Source organism: Castor canadensis, chromosome 5 (assembly GCF_047511655.1).
Source record: "Castor canadensis chromosome 5, mCasCan1.hap1v2, whole genome shotgun sequence".
Taxonomy (NCBI): Eukaryota; Metazoa; Chordata; class Mammalia; order Rodentia; family Castoridae; genus Castor; species Castor canadensis.
The window spans coordinates 143217453-143240029 of record NC_133390.1 but is presented as its reverse complement, the minus strand read 5'-3'; the positions used below and the strand labels follow the sequence as shown (position 1 = coordinate 143240029).

General features: G+C 38.3%; 1 protein-coding gene and 1 pseudogene across 1 annotated transcript in view; both read right to left on the bottom strand.

The window, feature by feature from the left end:
* The window catches only part of Sel1l2 (SEL1L2 adaptor subunit of SYVN1 ubiquitin ligase), a 65933-nt gene that overhangs the window by 11888 nt on the left and 31468 nt on the right, over window positions 1-22577 (bottom strand). The window contains exons 9-15 of the mRNA XM_074072404.1: window positions 20265-20333; window positions 19025-19102; window positions 14608-14670; window positions 13971-14058; window positions 10793-10941; window positions 9532-9697; window positions 9341-9415 (exon numbers count right to left, since the gene is read on the bottom strand). Of these exons, the coding sequence (XP_073928505.1) occupies window positions 9341-9415; window positions 9532-9697; window positions 10793-10941; window positions 13971-14058; window positions 14608-14670; window positions 19025-19102; window positions 20265-20333 (688 nt within the window). The remainder of the gene's footprint in view (window positions 1-9340; window positions 9416-9531; window positions 9698-10792; window positions 10942-13970; window positions 14059-14607; window positions 14671-19024; window positions 19103-20264; window positions 20334-22577) is intronic.
* Window positions 16434-16531, bottom strand: LOC141423800 (small nucleolar RNA U13; annotated as a pseudogene).

The window sequence follows — 22577 nt, the reverse complement described above, 5'->3', positions numbered from 1 at the left end:
AGTGATTCATAACCAACCTAACTATCGTTAAAAAAACTTATGCATGTAATTACACTCAGAATTCCAGAATTGGGATGAGATATACTTATGGAATATAAAATATAACACTTGATGCTAGTTGTCTTTATTGTAGGTTAAAATTCATTTATTGTATGATATAATGTTCTTTTCTTTGATGGTACTAGGATTTGAACTCAGGGCTTTGGGCTTGCTAGGCAGGCTCTTTACCACATGAGCCACACCCCCCAGTACTGTTATAATGTTCTTTTCTCCCCATTTTTTATTCAGATATATTCATTGTATACGAGGGATTCATTGTGACAATTCCAAATAGCCTTACATTGTACATTGGTTAGATCGCTCCCACCATCTCTCCCCCAACCCCTCACTGCTCTACTTACAGTAATTGCAAGAGGTCTCATCATTCTATTTCTTATATGTATAGGAGCTCCATCAACCATATTCCCTCAATGTCATCTCCTCCACTCACCCTCCCCCCTCCACAAGTACTCATCAACACTGTATCTTTTTTATAGACCTGTCTTTCATTAATAATTCCAAAGTTGATGTTCAAAAGGGTTTCTCAATGTATCCCTACTGTGAGTACTTTGGTCAGTTCAACCCCTTCCATTACTCTTCTTTACCCCTTCTCTCCCGCTCTCTATTATTTAACACATTTCAATAATATTGTTATACACTCTACCTGCACAGATGTATTTCCATATTGTTAACTATCATTCTCTTTTCCTCCCCTGCCAAGTTCCATAGAGTAGTTCCACTATTACAAACATGTTCCACATATAAGTTTGTATATGATCATGCTTGGTTTTGTGTATATGTTTATCTTTTGGATCTTTCTTCCACAAATGAAAGAAAACATGTGGTCTTCATCTTTCTGAGCCTGGCTTATTTCACTTGACATGATGTCCTCCAATTGCATCCATATACCTTCAAACCACGTGGTTTCATACTTCCTTATGGCTGAATAAAACTCCATTGTGTAACTAATGTACAATATAAGTCTAATAAGACTTGTCATGATGAATCCCATAGTGACATATCACATTTTCTTCATCCATACATCAGTTGTAGGGCATCTGGATTCTTTCCATAGCGGTGCTATGGTGAACAGCGTTGCAATAAACATTGGTGTGCAAATGTCTCTATTGTACCCTGACTTACATTCTTTTGGGTAGATGCCCAGGAGTGGTATTACTGGATCATATGGCAGTCTATTTTTAGTTTTTTTTTTTTAAGGACTCTTCTTACTGCTTTCCATGATGGTTGTACTAATTTACATTCCCACCAACAGTATATAAGCATTCCTGTTTCACCTCATCCTCGCCAACATTTGTTGTTGTTTGCATTCTTTTTTTTTTCACTTTTTTTCTTTTTCTTCCTTTCTTTTTTAAATTTATCTTTTTATTGTGCTGGGGGGTACATTGTGGCATTTACAAAAGTTCTTACAATATACCAAATATATCATAGTTGAGTTCACCACCCCCATCATTCTCCTTTATCCCTCCCTCCCCATTCCTGGAATAGTTTCAACTGGTTTCATTTTTCCATTTACATACATGGGTGCACAGTATTTGCATCATATTCACCCTCCTACACCCTTTCTCCACATCCTCCCTCTTCCCACTGGCATTAACCCCCAGACAGGATCTGTTCTGTCCTTCTATTCTGTAATTTTGTAAAAGAAAAAAAATGTCATTTTTATTTGTTTAAGATAGCTGTACAGGGAGTTTCATCATGACATTTCCATGTGTATATGCATTATAGTCCAAATTGGTTCATATCCTCTATTTTTCTTCTTTTTTATTAGGATATATTCATTATACAGAGGGGATTCATAGTGACAAGTCTGATTAGATTTATATTGTACATTATTTGCATTGCCCCTATTGTCTCTCCCCCTCAACTCCTCCCTGCCCCACTTAAAGCAATCGCAAGAGGTTTCTTTGTTCTATTTCATGTAGGTATATGAAGTCTAACAAGCTTATACCCTCACCTTAATCTCTTTCATTCACCTTCTCTCCTCCCACTAGTACCCCCTCACTGTACAGTCCTGTCTTTCATTATTAATATTTAAATTGATGTTCAAAGGAGTTTCTCAATGTATGCCCACTGTGGGTATACTTTACTTTGGTCTGTTTAACCCCTTCCATATTTTTCTTTTTTCTACCTTTTTCCTCCTTCTTATGGCTCAACAGGTTTAAAAATTCTATATTCATCTCTCATACATGGAAGAATAGATCCAAAGATAAACATATACACAAAACCAAGCATGATCATATACAAACTCAGTTGTAGAACATGTTTGTAACAGTGTAACTACTTGGAACTTGGAGAAAGAGAGAAAGGAAAAGAGAATGATAGAGCAACAGCAATATCGTATAACACAAGATGTGAAGGTAGAGGATATAAGGATGTATACTGAAAGCTGTTGAAAAATGGGGGTGGGAGGTAAAGGAGTAAGAGAGAGTATTTAAAGGGATTGAACAGACCAAAGTAAAGCACACCCAAGAGGGCATACTTTGAGACACCCCTTTGAATGTCAACTCAAATATTAATTATGAAAACCAGGACTATAAAATAGGCAGTGTGTGCAGGAGTGGGTACTAGTGGGAGGAGGGAAGGTGAATGAAGGAGATTAAGGTGAGGGTATATGGTTGTTAGACTTCATATACCTACACGAAACGGAACTACAAGACCTCTTGCAATTGCTTTAAGTGGGGTGGAGAGGGGGCTGAAAGAGAGAGATGATGGGGGCAATGTAACCAGTGTACAATATAAGTCTAATCAAAATTGTCACTATGAAACCCCCCCACCATATCATGAATATATCCTAATAAAAACTTATTTAAAAAGAAAAAGTTCTATATTCATTCTTGTATAGAAAGTACATCAACCATATTCACCTTCTTAATTACTTTCTTTTACTCTCCCTCTCTCATATGTGACCTCCCCTTAGTGTGACCTGTTTTTCATAATATTGCTATATTTGTATTAGGGCTACATTCCACATGAAAGAAAATGTGTGGCCTTTGGCTTTCTGAACCTGGCTAACTTCACTTAAGATGATGTTCTCCAGTTCCATTCATTTACCTGCAAGCAACAAAATTTCATTCTTTTTGTGGCTGAATAAAATTCCATTGTATATAAATACCATTTTTTTAATCCGTCCATCATGAGTGAGACATCTTGACTGCTTCCATAGATAGCCATCCTAAGTGGGATGAGGTGAAATCTTAGTGTAGTTTGGATTTGCATTTCTTTTATGGCCAGGGAAGTTGAGCACTTCTTCATGTATTTACTAGCCATTTGTACCTCTTCCTTTGAGAATTCCCTGTTCAATTCCTGTGTCCATTTCCTCACTGAGTTGTTAATTTGGAGGTTGAGTTGTTGAGTTCCCTGTAGACTCTGGATTTTGGTCCCTTATCAGATGAATAGCTGGTAAAGATTGTCTCCTTTTCTGTGGACAGTGTCTTAAGTCTAGTGACTGTTTATTTTGCTGTGCAGATACTTTTTAGTTTGATTCAGTCCCATTTGTTCATCCTTTCTCTTATTTGCTGAGCCATTGGAGTTCAATTTAGAAAGTTGTTGCCTATGCCTATATGTTCCAGTGTATTTCCTACTTCTTCCTATAGCTGTTTCAAGCCTTCTATTAAGGTCCTTAATCCACTTTGATATTTGTACAAGGTGAGAGACATGTATTTAGTTTCAGTTTTCTGCATGCAGATATCCAGTTTTCCCAGCAACATTTGTTGAAGAGGCTGTCTTTTCTCCATCATATGTTTTGGGTGCCTTAGCCAAAAATTAGGTGGGTATAGCTACATGGATTCATATCTGAGTCTTCTGTTCCACTGGTCTACATGCTTGTTTTTGTGCCAGTACCATGTTGTTTTTATTGCTATGACTCTATAGTATAGTTTGAAGTTGGGTATTGTGATACCTCCAGCATTGCTCTTTTTGCTCAGTATTGCCTTGGCTATTAGAGGTCTTTTGTGCTTCCACATGAACTTTAGCCTTCATTTTTAATCTCTGTGATAAATGTCATTGGAATTTTGATTGGACTGCATTGAACATGTAGATTGATTTGGGTAATATAGCCCTTTTTATTATGTTGATTCTACCAATCTATGAGCATGGGAGGTCTTTCCCCTGTCTGTACTCTTCTTTGATTTCTTTCTTCAATGGTTTATAGTTTTCATTGTAGAGGTCTTTTGCTTCCTTTGTTAAGTTTATTAGCAGGTATCTTAATTTTTTTCAAGGCTATTGTAAATGGAATTGGTTTCTTATTTTCTTTCTCAGTCTGTTCATTGTTGGTATATAGAAAGGCCACTGATTTTGTATCCTACTACTTTGCTGAAGGTGTTTATGATGCCTAGGAATTTTTGATGGAGTTTTTCAAGTCTTTTGGGTATAAGAGCATGTCATTTGCAAATAGGGATTGTTTGATTTCTTCCTTTCCTATTTGAATGCCTTTTATTTCTTCTTCCTATCTTACTTCTCTGGCTAGGAATTTCAGGACTATGTTGAATAAGAGTGGAGAGAGTGAACACCCTTGTCTCCTTCTTAACTTTAGAGGGAATAGTTTGTTTTTCCCATTTAGTATGATATTGGCTATTGGCTTGTCACATATAGCCTTTATTATATTGAGGTACAGTCCTTCTATTCCTAGCTTTATCAGAGTTTTATCATGAAAGGATGTTGAATTTTGTCAAAGGCTTTTTCTGCATCTGTTGAGATGATCACATGGTTTTTGTCTTTGCTTCTGTTAAGATGCTGTATTATATTTAATGACTTATATATGTTGAACTGTTCCCGATCCCTGGGATGAAACCAACTTGATTTTGATGTGTGATCTTTCTGATATGTTGTTGAATTTGGTTTGCCAGTATTTTTGCATCTAAGTTCATTAAAGAGTTTGGCCTATAATTCTCTTTTGTTGTTGTTGTGTCATTGCCTGATTTGGGGATGAGTGTAATGCTGACTTCATAGAATGAGTTAGGTAGTGTTCCTTCCCTTTCTATTTCATAGAAAACATTGGGTTAAAGTATTAGTTCTTCTTTAAAAGTTTGGTAGAATTAACAGTGAATCCATCAATTCCTGGACTTTTCTTTTTTGGGAGACTCTTTATGGCTGCTTTAATTTCATTGCTTGTTATCTATTTAGGCGATTTATATCCTCTTGGTTCAATTTTGGTTGGTCACATATGTCTAGAAATTTGTGGTACAATGTTCTTAAAGAGCACTAAACTATGAATTTTACCTTTAAAATTCATTTCTTGGAGGCAGTTGAAGTATGACGAGATTGAACCCCATCCCTCCCATTCCCAGACTTCATTCTTGAAGTTCTGCTCCCTGCACTGCCAGCTTTGTGTGTCCCAGATCTACCCCATCAGCCATTCAAACATGCTGTGGTATGTCCTGTGAACAAAAATGAACTCTCTCTTTATCCTGTGGTGTCTCTTGTAGTTATTGCATCACTGCTGTGTCCATTGTACACTTAACCTTCTCAGAAGAATGTGTACAATGCACTATCTTCAGAGCTTCACCTCCCAAGCACTCTTCAAACCACTCCAATCTGGCCTAGATTGGAGTGGCCCTAGAGTCACTGCACCCACCTGCCCAAGCAATTTCCTCTCTTAGCATCAATGACACGTCTTTGTTTGATTTCCTCCACCTCCCTTTCAGTCTCTTGCTTGACTCCTTCCCTACCTAGTTTTTAAATGTTGGCACGTCAATGGCTTATTCCTAACTCTCCCATTTCTTCTTTTCTCTTCTTCCCCTGCTTCCTTTATTTCAACTCTTTTCTCTAAGTGCTATATCTAGTTCCATGTCTATATTTATGTTAACAATTTCTGAATTTATGCATATAGTCCTATCTCTCTCTGAGGCCCAGACTTTTATAATTGCCTTCTTAATTTCTTGGGTCTCAAACTTAAAATGTCCAGTAGAGGTCTCCTATCATCTTATCCCCTTTCCCCAAATAAAATTACCAGTTTCTTCCCTACTTCAGTATTAGCACCACCATTGCTCAGACCATAAGTCTAGGAAAATTACTCATAGTTCTCCTTTTTCTCTCACCTCTACCATTAATTCAATCAGCAAGTCCTGTTGGTTTCTCCTCTAAAATAAATCTATCCCTTGGCACCTCTTCCACTATCTACTTGAAGCTTGGAATATAATCTTTTATTTCCACCTTCAATCCATCATCTACAAAATAATAGGGAGATCTTTTCAAAATTTGAAATAAAATCATGCTATATTCCTGTTTAAAATTCTCTAACGCACTTGGACTAATATCCAGCTTCTTACTTGACCTACCAGTTGTGCCTAGCCTGCCTCCTGCCTCCCCGACTAACCTCACTGCATGTCACTTTCTCACTTTCTTTTTCTCCTTTCTTCCTTCTCTCCTTCCTTTCTCTTTTTATTTTTGGCAGTACTAGGGATTGAACTCAAGGCCCTTCTTGTTTTAGTTATTTTTCAAATAGGGCCTCACATTTTTGGCCAGCCCAGATATAATTAGGATGACACATGTGCCTCACCATGCCCAGTTTTATTGATTGGGGTGGAGTCTCACAAACTTTTGATCCTGGCTGGCCTTGAACTGTGATGCTCCTGATCTCTGCCTCCTGAATAGCTGGGATTGCAGACATGAGCTACCTCACCCAACCTCCTAGCCTTCTTAATATTCCTTCAGTACAGCAAACTCATTCCTGCCTTAGGATCCCTGCATAGGACCCTGCATTCAGATTCTTTGAGTCCCTCTGCTTGGGCATATGTGGAATTCTTCTGATTCTTCACATTGCTGGTTTCTCATCATTTTGGTCTTAGCACAAATGTCACTTCCGTCCTAGATGCCTTCTCTTACTACCTTGTCTAATACATCCCCCTCAGTCCCACCCCATAACACATATCACTACTATATTTGTTTTTTAGTCTCTCTCCCTCTCAGACAGTAGCTCCATGGGGGCAAAAACTACTCAGCTCTTTATTATTAAAATTGACCCCAGTTCTTGATAGATATTTATGGAATGAATGGATAGCCATTATAGGAAACTATTTTTCTTTTTTTTAGAAAAATGGTTTTCCCAGAAGTTAATTCAATTATTTTCCAACAAACTTGAATATGTCAAGGAGAAAAAAGTCATGTGACTTTTTTTGTCTTTTGAAGGTAACTTAGGGATGACTCCTGGTGGGGGTGTGTGAGTGGGGGAGGGCTACCCATTTTTCTGTTCACTTAAAGAATCCTGATTGACATGATGAGGGATAATTCATCTGGGGCATCCATCAACTAGCTGTAGCCAAGCTTTTATACAATCCCATCTAGCCTTCCTTAGAAAAAGAGGAAATACTCTATGTGGATGGTCTGAGATCTGTCATTAAGTGATTTTTATTCTTATTTGGCCTAGTACAGTGACTAAGATTCTTTGGGATTTATTTCTTTGGATAATAAGTTCTTTTCACCTTCTAGAACACCGTATTAAAAATGTCGATTAAAAATGGAAATGTAACACCATTTTTAGTTTTCTCTGGATAGAGCTAACATTATAAAATTCTTCAGCTGATAAAGACATTAGTTATCAAGGCCTTCTTCCCAGATGTTTTAAAATACATTGACAACTGGGAGTAAGGCCTTGTAGGAATGGTACCTAAGAGAGGGTCCTACAGAGGGCTGGAGAGACAGGGGGCCCACGAAGTTCTAAAGATAAACTTCATCCCATCTCTAATTTTGTCCAAAGCTGCCCTTCTTTGATCCCAACGTTCCTTCTGGGCCATAACCACACAGAAATAGGACACTTCTATGCATTTTCAAGTTTTATAAGGTATAACTGTGATTCCTGAAGACTTTGAGCAGTAAATGAGCTGGTTCTTACAGGATTCAGCTCACCCCCAATGAGGGGGGTTGAATGAGGGCATGCACATGGTGAGTCTGACAGGCTCTGGGGGGGATTTGTTGACAGTAGAGGGATTCCTACTTCAATTTCAAGTTACAAGGTAGTGACTGTGTGCTGATGGCTCAGCACCTTCTTCACATGCTAAAGGAAGAGTGACAGTGACTAATAGGAGAATTTCATTATTAGATTTCCTAATCTCAAGTGAGATGCTTAGCAGCTGTACCTTTGGGGACGCTTATGCCTGACCTCTCTTGTGACACATAATTATTTTTAGCAGACTGATTTTTTTTTTTATATAGGGAAATTCTGTTTAATATTAATGTCTTCTCATTTTCAATGTCTCCTTTCCTTGGTCTAATTTCCACACAATTTCCTGGCTTGAAATAAATACGTATTTGTTGCAACTGAGCTGATTTGCCATGGCTGAGAGATTGCTGGTGTTGTTTTCCCCACTCCAAATAAGGTCCTTATTGCAGTTTAGAAAACATAGAATTTCTCACTAAAATTGCATTGATAGCTTGCTGCTGCATTCCCAGCTCAGCTGGATCTCGGAAGGCCCCACTGTGACTTTTTCTTCTGCCTCATATTAGCATCAGCTGAGAATAATTTTTTAAAATCCTATTCACTTCATGTTAAAAGGGATGATTTGGCCTTAGCATGATTCTAAGAAACCTAATTGGAAGCAAAATTGCTCTCTTATTGCACGGCTCCTCACATACCCAAATGCCAATTGTGACAGTTTTGCAATCTCTCTGCTTTTAATACTATGATTTGAGGGAAAAAAATAGGAAGAGACAGGGCAATGCAAATGCCACTTGCCAATGCTGTTCTTGGCAATGGTATTTTACATTTCTTACCACAAGTGAAACCACCAATCAACAGGAAGGTTATGAAAATTCCAGGTAAGGGGAAAGGGTTTTCCCATTTACCTCTGTTTTTTTTTATTTTGTTTTTATTCTAACATGTTAATGGTTATAGTACAGATCTGAATGTTGTAGTAATCATCAATGTGATATTTTAGAAGATAGATCAAACAAGTCTTAGATACATAATTAATTTTGTCTATAAACTCATAGAGACATAGGTTATGGCTCTGATTCATTTAGTAAATAACTCAGCAAATGAATTACTGAAGCCAGACCAAGAAACTTGCTTTCTTGAGTAAAATTATCATGTTTCAAGCAACAGTTCTGGTGCCATGGAGACAGAGCCATAGAAAAATTTCTCAGGTTTGCTAAACCAAGGGACTTTCAGAATAATGAAGAAAATAAATTCCTGAAAATGACCTCTGACATCAGTATAGCTTGAAATGCACTTTCTTGATATTCTGTACCTTTTTGCCTATGTGCCCAAGACCACAGCTGAAACAAATCAGATGAATAATAGTGGCTAGGGACCAGATATGTGCTTATTTTTATCTAGGTTTTATACCTTGAATGGCAGCTCGATTCCACAGGAGAAGTGCCATTGGATACATCTTCTCTTTTTTGAGAACTTTAGCCCTTTCTAAAAAAAAAAAGAAAAGGAGACATTCCATTAAGGAGGCTTTAAATGCCTCTGTGGTGAAGTCATATGTGCATTTGTATGATTGGGGAATTGCTGAGAATTTTAACTTATCTTACTAGATTCCAAAATGAATGCTGAATTGCTTTGAGCTACTTCATACCCCATTTCTGCAAGCAGTGCATACTGAACAAGAGAAGAATCTATATCACCATTCTTATAGGCAAAGTAAGCTGTCAGGAATTTCTCAGCCCAGTGGCCTAGTTCACAGACACCTTTATAAAGCTGTACATGGGAAGAAAAATCAAGCAGACTAGTTAGTCAATATACATCATTCTAGGCAAATGATTGATTAAATCAGCCTTGATCTCCTGCTGGCTGGTCAGACAAGGATTTTAGGTCTAATGCATGACTTTTGCAAATTATTTAAGGTGAAGATTCCAAGTATATTTTCTTTTTTGTCTTGAGCAAAACTTCCTCAGTCTTATTTTAAATTTGTAAAATAAGCTTTCCTGGCTTGGAGGTTATTTGGCAGGACAAGAATGTATTGACTTCTGTTGTTTGGTGTTATTTTGTGGCTTTAAAGGACCTTTCTGGGCACTGTTGCTCTGTGAGGGCAAATTACAAGGCTACAGCTGATGTGGAAAGGAGAGAAGGAAGGGAAGACAGAGCCTGAGGGTATAGGTGACATAACCATGAGGGAGTTGAGTGGCGCTTTATGAGGACAAATGTCAACTTAGCTGAATAGCCCTTATGTAACCAAAAGAGGTTAGCCATACATAATTCATTAGGAAGTTGGCAAAGGAGCAAATGTAAAGATAGATTATTAGCTGGCACCTTTTTAAGTGAGTTACAGAGGGACCAGATTGTAACCTGGAGGTATTTATATTGGTGCAGAGAGGGACATATTTAATAAATCAATGCAGGGCATTGAGGTCCTAAAAGCATTCTTTTGTAAAGTACATTACTGGCTCAGACTGCAAGAATACACTGTCAGTTGTCATCCAAATCATCAAAAACCTAAGGACCCTGCTTTCTGGGAAGAAGCAGGCCGTATTTTTAGGCCAAATCAAGCCTTTCATTTCCCAAGTAGCAACTCCCAATTCCACTAGAAGTGCCAAATTGCCCTGGTGATTTGATTGAAGACTGAAACAGAGCTCCTTAACTGAAGTCTGAGGCAAACTCTGAACGTGATGAAAAGCCCAAATGCAAGAGCGGGGGAATGTTTCTCCTTCTCCTTTTCCCAATCCAAGTCACATTGCTGTTTTTCCTCTCTGCAAATGTCAACTGGAAGAAGAGAGGCAATAGCCATAAAATCAAAGACACCGAGAAGTTAAGGACAATATCACCTTCTCTGTGTGACATAGGAAAGGTATTTACCTCCACAGCAGTCCTGCATGATCTTAGCACTCCCGTTCCCTTTGCGTACATCTCAGCTAGATAATAAATGGCGAGGGGCTGTCCACTCTGAGATGCCAGGTAAAAATATTTGAAGGCAAGCTTATAATCCTTCCATACTCCAGAGCCAGCTGAAAATCAAAAAGGTTTTGAGCCACACCTTATTTATTTTATTTTTTAACATCATGTTCTATGGATATAATGATCATAGTGATGTCTGCTAGTTTAAAAAGGGTAGGAAAAGCTGACCAAAACCCAAACTGCTTACTGAGGTTATAAGTAAGAATATGGAAATGTATTATCTTGACCCATTCTGAAAACTAAAAAAGAAGAACTATGGAAATATCTCCTCAACACGGTATAATTCAAGTTAATGAAAAGGAGACCAAGTGCTGGTGGTCTCCAAGGACCAGAAGCTCCACCATGATCTCACCATCCTTGTCATCCTTCCATGCCAGGACACTAGTAGAGCTCACCCAGCCACAGCCATGGAGCATGGAGCAGGCGAATCCCAGCTCTGGGAAGACCAGCTCTGACTCAACTCATGCCTGGAGCAAGGAGAGACATTTGGTGCTGGAGTAGAGAATCAGTAGATTTCCAGCAACAGGGATTCTTGTAATGGCTTTCTCATTACTTCTCTTTTTAATTTGTGTGTATCTAGTGCTTCAACTTGCAAGAGGAGGGAGCTTTCCCTAGATTGTCTTTAAATTCTCTTCCATCTCTAACATTCCATGGCCTTTAGTGGCAATGCCAAGAAAACAAAAGCTCAGCCTAGAATGGTGGCATAAGCCTGTAATCCTTGGATGCTGAGGCAGAAGAACTATGAGTTCAAGGCCAGCCTGGGTCTAAATAGTGCATTCTAGTGAGTTAAGGCCAGCCTGGCCTATACAGTGAGACCCTATCTTAAAAAAGAAAGAAAAGAAAGGACAGCAGGAATAAATAAAGAAAAAGGAAAAGAAAGAAAGAAAATGAAAAGAGAAAAGGAAAAAGAAAGGGCAAAAGTTCTGGGGCAGATTGCTTGAGTTTGATTCCTATCTCCACTGACTGTGACCACTAGCTGGTCTTGGACAAGCTATATGACCTCAATATGGCTCAATTTGCTTATCTGTAAACTGTGGATTACCCCCTAGACATATTGAGAGAGTTAAATAAATTGAAACATACAAAGCCTTAACATTCATAAGCCATTACTATTACTCTAATTCTAGAGGAATAAGACTATTCCTCCAGGAATCTGAGGAATTTGACAGAGTCTAAACTGAAGAAAATGCCAGCTGGCCTTTTACCTCTTTAATGATGCACTCAGCTGTTGCCCTGGATCTATCTCTGACACAAGGACTTGGCAAGGATATGTTTGGACTTCCTGGTACTTGTGCTAACTACTCCCTCTCTCAGTCCCACAGAGATTATTACAAACCTTCATGGCTTTCTGAACCCCTAACCCTAACCAATCTACCTTTGCTTTCAGAAGGCGATTTTTACCTATGAAACCATTAAGGAAGACTTTAGATTGTCTTTCTTCATTTGTCACTCTTTTATCCACCTTTCCCATATTTATATCACACCATCCTTTTCTCCCTCCTCCCAGACTTCAAGGATAAGAAGTCCCACGTACCTGTCAGGGCAAATGAGGCCTTCACTACCTGAGCCCAGTCAGGCATTAACCTCACCAACTTTATCCAGAACTTCTTTTCATTGATTATCACCATGTTTCTCACCATCTAAAGACAACTCCTTCTTGGTTCTTGTTTGCTCCTTCTTTTGGTAGAGGCACACCTTCCTCCTCACCATTAAGGCATGCTTTTAATTAATTTATTTATTTATTTTGATGGCACTGGAGGTTTGAACTCAGTGCCTCACACTTGTTATGCAGGCACTCTTACTGCTTGTGCCATTCCACCAACCTTTTTTTGTGATAGGTTTTCAAGATAGGGTCTTGTGAACTACTTGCCCAGGACTGATTTTGAACCATGATCCTCCTGATCTGTGCCTCCCAAGTAGCTAGGATTATAGGTGTGAGCCACCAGTGCCTGGCAAGGCATGCTTTTTGAAAGAATGAAAGAATATTTTCTTTTCTGTTTCTCTTTAGTGGCATGCTTTTTGAAAATATGTTTTACTCATCTATTTTCTCACTTTCCATTTACTTCCTCAACCATTGTCATCTGATTTCTACACCAACTGGTCCAATAATTTCACCAATATTCTCCATATTGCCATTCTCAAGGATACTCTTGGTCCTTTCTTATTTCTTCTTCTTCCCCTTCTCCTTCTTCCCTCCTCCTCATCTCTTACTTCTTCTCTTCTCCTTCATCAGGCTTCTCACTGCATTTCACAGGGTTGCTACTCATTCATTGAATCTTTCTAAATAGCTCTACCCTTTTCCCCTTTGGCTCCCTTTTAGATCTTTTTTTCCCCGATTCCTCTGACCTTGCCTTTTTATTCTTCTTGGTGATCAGTCTTCTTCTGCCTATTCTTTTAAAATGGCACAAAAGATTACCAGATGTCTGACTACAGCCCACTTCACCTTTCCCTTTGCTTGGGGAGGCAGTCTTAGGTGTTGACTTTAGGGCATTGTGCTTGCTAGGCAGGCACTCAACTCCACCAGCCCTTTTTGCATTGGTTATTTTTGAGATAGGGTCTCACTTTATGCTTGGGCCAGCTCAAACTGCCATCCTCCTATTTGTGCTTCCTTGCATAGCTGGGATGACAGACATAACATCCACCACAAGTAACCATTGATTGAGATGGGGTCTTGCAAGCTTTTGCCTTGGCTAGCCTTGAAACAAGATCCTCTTGATCTCTGCCACCCAAGTAGCTAGGATTACAGGCTTAAGCCACTATGCCTAACTCACACTTACATGTTGATGTCTTTCTCTTCAACTTTGATCTTTCTTGTGAGTGTCATAGTCGCTTTTGGGTATGTGCATTGGATATCATAAGAACCTCAAACTTAATTTTGTCAAAGGTGAGCTTCCTGACTCTGAACCTCCTTTCCCCTCCCTCAACTAATGTTCTTTCTTTTAGTCTTCTTCAAATTCCTCTTCAAATTGCTGCCTGTGTGTCCTAAGCCATTCACAGCACTCCTTGATTTTTGTTATAAAAGGAGATTTACTAATGCATATATCATTCTAAATAAAGCAGCCATATTTATAGTACATACAGTAGTACATATAGCCTAACTGGAACTGTGCATTGGGCCATCCTTTCTCTGCAGCTTTCTGAAAGTATTTCAGTGCTTCGGCATAATTCTGCAAGATAATTACATTCTATTACTCAAAGCTGTATGTAGAACTCCATGGTAACAATTGCCTTCTACTTTCTCTTAAGAGTATAGTCAGTGCCCTGTAGGCTAATTAAAATAGCATCAGAAATAGAATACATTTAATTCATTATTACAGTAGATTCTGTTAAGAAATAATTATTTCATTTTAACTGTAAGTTTTCTATTTTTCTACATTGAGAGAAGGATTTGTTAGATACTGGTGAAAGGTCACTCAAAAGGCAGACTAAACTAAGAAGATAGATTTTTCTATCAATAAAATCCTCAGGGGATAGATATTTTGAAGGCCGTTTAGAATCTAGATATAATTAGAGTTGCTATTCTTGTCACAGGCTTGTTAGTCTATGTCTCTTTGGCAATGATATTACTGAATTATTTTATTTTCTATGATTAGATATAATAGTTCAGTCAACCAGGCGATAGAGACTAATTCCTATAAATTAATGAATGATCATGGATTTTTTCCCTGCAAATCCCTAGAAACACGTTGAAAGGATAATAAAATTATTTAACTTACCACAGGAACACCTTTTCCATAAAAGTGAAGAAGACCAAGTCCATGAAGACCAATTGCATTGCCCTAGGGGAATTTTAAAAATCTAAGTAAGGTCCCAGAATTCAGGATAAGGAACTAAATTCCTGCAAAAATCATTCAAGACATGCAGGAGATTACTGAAGGCAGGTTCATCAGGCAGGTTACTCTAACCTATCTTTTACACCTTTACAACCCCCTATGACTATAAAAGAGAAGAGGGGAATGAAAGTCAAAATCTTTATTCTTTCTTTCATTCAGCACTTATTAAGTTCTTGCTTTGTATGTGATTCCAGAGGTGCTGAGCAGGTTAGAGGCAAGAGGTAAAAGATGAATGAACCAGGATCCCTGCCTTAGAGAGTTTTCTGACTAGTGGGCTCTGAGCCACATCAAAGAGGTAGTGAGTCCTAACAAGAACTCAGTTGAGAGTGTTATGGGCACTCAAGAGGACATCCACCTGCCTGGTTGAAGGAGGATTTGAAAAGGACTGGGCTGTCAGGATGGTGACATTTGAACTGGGTCTCAAAGGATGTATATAAGTTTTTCAGAAAGGGAAGTCTGTAACATCAGACAGATGTTACATACTTTGGTTAAAGGAGGTTGACATAAATGGCCAAATATTTCTGAGACTCTCTGTGGATAGTAAATAGTAAAAGCATTGTCAGCATATGTTTATTCAAATTTGATTGCTTATTACATCATCAATGTTTTCTTACCCACTTAGTGCCAAATTAATTATAATTTTTCTGATTAATATTCTGAATATTCTAAGAAAGGAGTAATTAGCAATTTAATATCAGAAGACAATGCTCAACTAGCATCTGCTCAAATATACTGATATTTAGCATATAAATCCTGGATGAAGAGTGAACCTTGAAAGTGACTTCCCCAACTGGTGACTATGTAGGAAGCTAAGGATTGGCCTCTTTGTTTTCAGCAGATTTGTAGGTTTATTTTACAGGTTTATGGATTTCCTCAGGAACTTAAGTTCTGATAGAAAGCTCTCTAAATTTCTTCTTACCACCTAAATTTAATTATTGTGAATACAACCAGGGTATTCCCCAGTGACACAGAAATATCATATAAATAGTGAAGGTCTATTACAAACACTGTTTTAAGAATCCAGACTTCAAAACTATGCATATCAGGGACCGACTATTATAAGAGTTCTTAAAGATTATCCATCTATATTTTTTCTTTTCTTTCTTTCTTTTTTTTTTTTTTTTTTGTAGTGCTGGAGATCAAACCAGGGCTAGGCAAGTACTTAACCATAGAGCTATATCCCATGTCCTTTCTTCTTCCCTCTTTTCTCCTGACCATGTCCATCTGTGATTTCTAGGAGTCATGGGTTACTCTGCTCTGTGAGCAGCGTGATGGATTTGGCAAAGCCTAGTGAGAGTGTCTTCTTCTAACTAGCTTCATTTGATGTGGAAAAAATGGAAGGGAATGAAAATGATAGGAGGTAAAGAGGAATGGAGAGAAAAGCAGAGACAAATTACTTTCCTTCTTTGAGAAACCAGAGGCTCATTGGATTGCTTATTTACTGTTTTAGGTGGAGAGTAGCTGTTTAGAACTTCAGGTCAGATGTGGCCAAGTCAGGCTCCATTCAGGAAATGTAAGGGGTACATTAAAGTGAGGTGATGGTAAGAGTGGAGACCAAGCAAACCTGCCCTGTTTAACAGCAACAGCAGCTTCTCAGCTACTCTTCTCTAGCCAGCAATTGCCACATGGAAGGCAACAGTCCTATATGGCCAGCTTTTGCTATTTCCCCAACCCCCCAAAAAAAACCCAAAACTACATTTTTTTCCCATTATGAACAGCTAATGTGCTGACAACAAGGTTTGAGGGAGGTGCATCTCAGAAAATGATAAGAAAACCCAATCACCACACTTATGAACCACAAAACTATGTGAATGTCCAAATTTTGATATGAAGTTCATTGATTTTTAAAATACTTTCTGGGCCAAACAAACAAAACATACAACTTCTACATTAGGACTTAATGTTCTGTATTAGGTTAACTGACATGAACGTGGCGGGGTGTGGGGGTAGATGACAATTTATTTCACAAATATTTAATGAACTTGACTGTGGATTCAGACCTCGTCCTCCTTGAGTTGAGGAGACATGGCCTTCAGACAGTAGAAGAGAAACAAGAAGACAGAGGCTGCTAAATCAGTAGAGAGCTAGTGTGTGGCAAATTCAAAATGATGGAAGAGATTATGTGAGTCAGGGGCATAGGGAGGGAAAGAGGATTGAGCTCTACTCTGGGCATGAGTAGGACTTGGAATGGGGGATTCTGGGAAGGGAAGGACATGTCAAAAGTATTAAGATGGAGTTGGGTCTGCAGGGTTCAGAGAGAACCAGAAGAAAATGGTCCAATATAAGTTCAATGGCACATAATTTTTTTACTTAAATTACTTTTTACATAAACTTAAATGTAATTACTTTCTTATAACTTAAATGTTCATGAGTAAATAAAACAAAAAGAGGTTATAAAATCTGTTGCTTTGTGTCCTTGTACTTATATAGCTTTTAAACAAACTTAAAAAGCAGTATTTTTTAAGTAGTAAAATAAAATTACACAGGAGAAATCTAACAAATTGTCCAGGGAGCATGCAAGAAGTTTGTGCTCTGTCTAGGTAATGCCACTCAGAATAATTACCTTAAATGCAATTTTAGATTTCCTTCATAAGGAAAGGAAAATGAAGTTTAGAGCAGGAGAAGCCCAAATCACTGAATAGTTGGGGAGCTGAGTGAACTTACACACCCAGCTTCCTGGTAGGATTCCTTTGTTATTTGCCAGATTATAAGAGATCATCCTTCTCTGTTACCTCCTTTACCAGTCTGCTATCCCTTGTCCTCCTAATCTAATAGCACTCCAGATAACTGTCTTGCTGAGCAACAATTTCATATAAATTACAAGGGAGAGGAGCTGAGTACTAGTCTTCTCAGTAATTTGCACCACAAGAGAAGCAGCTCAGAGCAGTCATTTATAAATAGACTCCTAAGGCAGTGTACAAGCTTTTAGAAACTGAGAATGGTTGAAAATATTCCTGATTCGAATACATTTTTACCACCAGGGCTGCAGTATGAAACTGTAACATAACGAAATGCTTCCTACTGTGTGTGGGGTAGAAAGCTTATCAGGACCATTGGGCAAGGTTTGGCTGATGGGTGTTGGGATGATTGAAGGGACTCAGGGTAGTTTACTAAGTTTTATCTGACAGATTCCAGGCTCACTAAGCATAGGAACAAAGGCAAAGATTCTAACAGCAAGAGGCATATCACAGTTGTCTCTCAGTGTCTGCAGGAGGTTGTTCAAGAATCCATAAAGATATTAACATCCTCAGGTGCTCATGTCCCTTATATAGAAGGGCGCAGTGTTTGCACATTCTCCTCTACACTTTAAGTCATCTCTAGATTACTTAAAATTCCTAATCCAATATAAATGTTATGTAAATAGTTGCTACACTGTATTGTTTAGGGAATAATGACAAGGAAAAAAGTGTGAATATATCTAGCAGAGACACTATTTTTGAAAAGACATTTTTGGTTCGTGCATGATTGAATCCATGGATATAAAGCCTGGGATATGGAGGATCAACGGTTACACCTTCTGTATACTCTCTCATAGCTCTAGTCCATCCTGCTTGGATATACTTCAAGTTCACTATACCTAACTGGCCTCAAATTATTCAAAAGAGTAGTTGATACACCATACTTCCTATGTACCAGGTACTGCTGCTTTTATAATATAAGGCACATACATGCTAACTCCTTAAATCATGACAATATCAGGCAAATCTTATATTCCCATTTTACAAATAAGGAAGATGAGGCATAGAAATGTTAGCTAACTTATTCATGGCCACACAGTAAGTTGCAGAGCAGGCATTGGAGACAGGGATTCTGTCTCTAGAACTATATTTTTAATCACCTTGACCTGGCTACATCTCTGACAACTTCTCGTCTGAGTCAGTAGAACTCATCTGGCCTTTGGGTAAGACATGATTGGAGAAAATTGGACATTTCTTGGATGTCTTTGTCTTAAACTTACGGCAGTTATTGATTGAGTTTTCCCTTCCTCTGTCCTTGTCTCTTTTATTTCCTGCTGCTAAGTTAGATGGCTTCATCTATTGCACAGAGGAGAGGAAAGATGAACTTTTGGGCTTCCTGCCAGCCCATATGAAGGCAGCACAAGTCACTGCCCTTTTTTATTTACCAAAAAGACAATTTGTATCTCTCCCACCCCAAACCAGTATTTTGTTTTCAAGGATATTATATTTCCCCAGGACACAAAGCTCCTTCCTGGCCCATTATCTGGGCTTGGGACTTCGAAGTCAACTCTAATAAAAGGCAATTATTTTTATGTGTTTAGAGCAATGACTTGAGGACTTACCTTATTGGCTGCCATGGAAAAGTATTTGAAGGCAGTAGCATTATTTTGTGGTGCAGCAGCATTTCCCTCTAAATACATCTAGAGGAAGAAAAAAACTAGTTAAGGAATGTCAAAAAAAATTCTGAGGGTATGCACAAATATTTTAAAACTAGAGGTAACAATTGTACAACATTGTGCATGTAGTAAGTGCCACTGAATTGTTATGTCTTAAAATAATTTGAAGTTACTTGAATTTTACCTCATTTAAAAAAAAAATAAAAATAAAAAACACAAATTAAGGATACAATGTACTACCTATGTCCTGGAGTGACCTTATTGAGGGTGAAGACATGGACCCTATTTGTGTTTTCTCATGTTTCTTGCATCTAAATGTATGGATGTGGCATTTCTGGGAGCAGGGCACTCATTCCCCTGGTTACTAATTCATTTGGCTGCAGGGACAGCACTGTGGAGGGAGGAGAGAGTGGTCTTTGAAGGATCGAGAACAACCCTCTCTAGAGGAACCTTTACAAAGGCTGCTCGGCAACCTTATAGAAGCTCACATCAGAGAGGGCACTAGGACAGGCTTTGGTCAGGATAGAGCTGGTTCTCATTCCAGACTGGAGGAAAGAGGCACCTGATTGGGCTGAGGCCTATACCAGTCTCCAGAGCCCAACTAGCCTGGATCTCTTATTCCACACTGAGGCCAGGGGAGCTCACAGGCTCAGTGAAAGAACTGAGAAGCAGAAGACTTGTTCTTCCACTCAGTGGCAGAACCTGGGCCAGATGCATTTTTATTTTTAGTGCCTCAGATCAAGCCTAATGTCATGTGGGGCTTCTTCTTAACTCATCACTTCAAGAATACCACCCTCAGGTTGCTGCCAAATGCCCTTTGAGTTGTTGCCTTGCCAGAAGTCTGGACTCCTGTCACACCCCACACTGAGTTCATTGAACTGGTAGCATTCATTCATTTCTTAAGTTGTTTCTTTTCCCTTCGGTATGCTTGGGATTGAACCCAGGGCCTGTGCATTATTGGCAAGCACCCAGTCACTGAGCTACATTCTCAGCCTATTTCTTGGGTTTTAAAGAAATGAATGATTCAAGCCCATCCACAGATGCCAGATGTCATTTTGGGCTGGCAGAGTAGCTCAAGTGAAACAAAAAAGAAAGAAAGAGGGAGGAAGGGAGGGAAGGAAGGAAGGATGAAGAAAAAAGGAAGAAAGGAAGAGAAAGTATCGATCAATTTGAAGAATGTTTGTACCTTTCCTATAAATGCCATGGCATTTGCACTTCCAGCCTTTGCTGCCTTTAAGAAGTAGTACAATGCTTTCTGGAGAGAAAAGGAACAGTATTATTGCCAGTCACAAGTAAATCTTACAAAATGGCTTTTTGAAACAAATCTTATTCATTCTCTATATATTCAAAAATATCTATGAAATACGTACTTTGTTCAAGGCACTATTCCAAATGCTATTTCAACCATAAACCAGAAGAGTGGGAGAATACACACACACACACACACACACACACATATATTCTGAACAGTGGGAGCTCTATATACAGATTACATATATAATTTTAGAATGTGAAGACTTGTTTCTCACATTTGGGAAGTTATGATAAGCATATGGCTTTGTAAAGAGAGATCAATCCCAGCTATAGAGCTAAACAATCCATTATTTTGAAAAAGTAGGCTTCTATGTTAACACTATGTGCTTATTTTATCAAGCACTTTGTACTGTAGTTGGCAGAATCCTAATGTTTATGAGACAGAGTAAGACCAAACACACCTGGCTTCCTGCTCAAACCTGCAGAGGTGAGCTTCAAGACAATTTCTTCTAAATCAAATTGAAGGAGGCCTGCAAATCCTCTGATTTTGTCTAGGTCATAACATTAAATCAAATGCTTAGTCTAGAATACATAAGGGCTAATCTTGTTCTTTGCTGCTATATTGACTAGGCTTCACCCTGACTTTCTAGAAAATCCTCAGGAACCACATGGAGTAACAAAAGAGATCAACACCAGGAATGACACTTGAAGATATTCTCCAAAGTATGTCTTTACAACTCTTTTGTTCTTTAAAAATTCTTGACTAGGTTGATGTACAAGGATTTGTACTTTCCCAAAGGAAGAATTGTGGGCAGTTCTTGCAGTTTTTTTATGTGGAAATTTGCTCTAGAAATATTGCCAACTTATTTGAGAGTCATATCTTTGTTACTAAAGTCAGTCTGCCTTGTTGGACATAAGTATAAATGCCACCTTGGCTGAACTTCATCAGACCATGCACCTATTCATCTATCCATCACTTTCCATCTTCATTTATCCTTTCAAAAACTTATTGAAATCTGCTATATGCATGGTAGTATGTTAGGTTTTATAGGTGATTCATAGAAGAAAACATGGCCCTTACATTTGTTCCTAACAATGGTGCCAAGAAGAAAGGAATATATGTTGATAGCAATAAGAGTGTAGGTGGTAGATGGGATAAAAATGAATGTCAAAAAGAATTAGAAGGGTATAGAGTAATAATAAAAACTATGACCATTTTTCTAATAAGTGTTTACAAGTCTTTTCTTTCCTAATTCTCACAAAATCATCACATTACAATATCTGATCCTATTTAATGACACTCAGAGTCACACAACCAGTACCAGAGTTCCGTAAACTTTGTGCATATAATTCCCATATTCTTGGCTCTCTGGCCTCATGGTATAAAGAGGAAAGTTAAAATGATAGAGGCTTCACAAAAGATGAAGGTGAGTCACCAATACAGAAATTACAAGGAAGGGAATGGAGATGAATGAGAATGTCCAAGCCATCTCTAGGAAACAGCGATTACTTTAGTATGAACAGAATAGAACATCTGGAAGCTAAGATTTGACAAAGTAAGAAGGGACTTTAGCGTTGAATACCTGGCTAAAGAATTTTCCTTTATTTGGCAGAAAGTATAATCTATTGGAATTTTGTGGGCATTGGGGAATCTTGAAGTTAAAATGTCTGGAGTAATCTGGATCAATTGGATAGGAGAATGTTATAGCAATGTATAATTTGCCAAATTAGAGGCTGTTATTATTTTTAAAAAAGCCATTTCTTATGAATGTCTCTCCTATCCAAGTACTTACCAGGCCCAAAAATGCTTAGCTTCTGATATGAAATGACAGTGGTGGTATTGCTTTAGACTTTTGTGAATACATCTTTGAGCCATAGTTGAATATGTCTCTGGGTAAGTGTGCAATCTTCAGGGTTTGGTTTCTTTTTCAGATTCTCCTCCTCTGCACTCTCAGGGGACCCTGTGCTGTCCCTATCATGGCATTTACTCTCTGATTTGTTTTATTTTGTCTCTCCCAATGTTGGATCTTCTATACTTAAGTACGTAGTATCCACCATAAATTAAGTGCTCAGAAAATACTTAAAGAATGAGAAAATAAATGAATGTTTATGAATTTCTAAAGCAAGGGAGCAGGACTTTAATCTTTATGGGATTTTCCAGCTCAAGTATTATGATTCTGTGAATCATTTTCAAAGACCAGTTTAGTAATTTGGCTCTCAATTACCTTGCAATAGAGAATTCTGA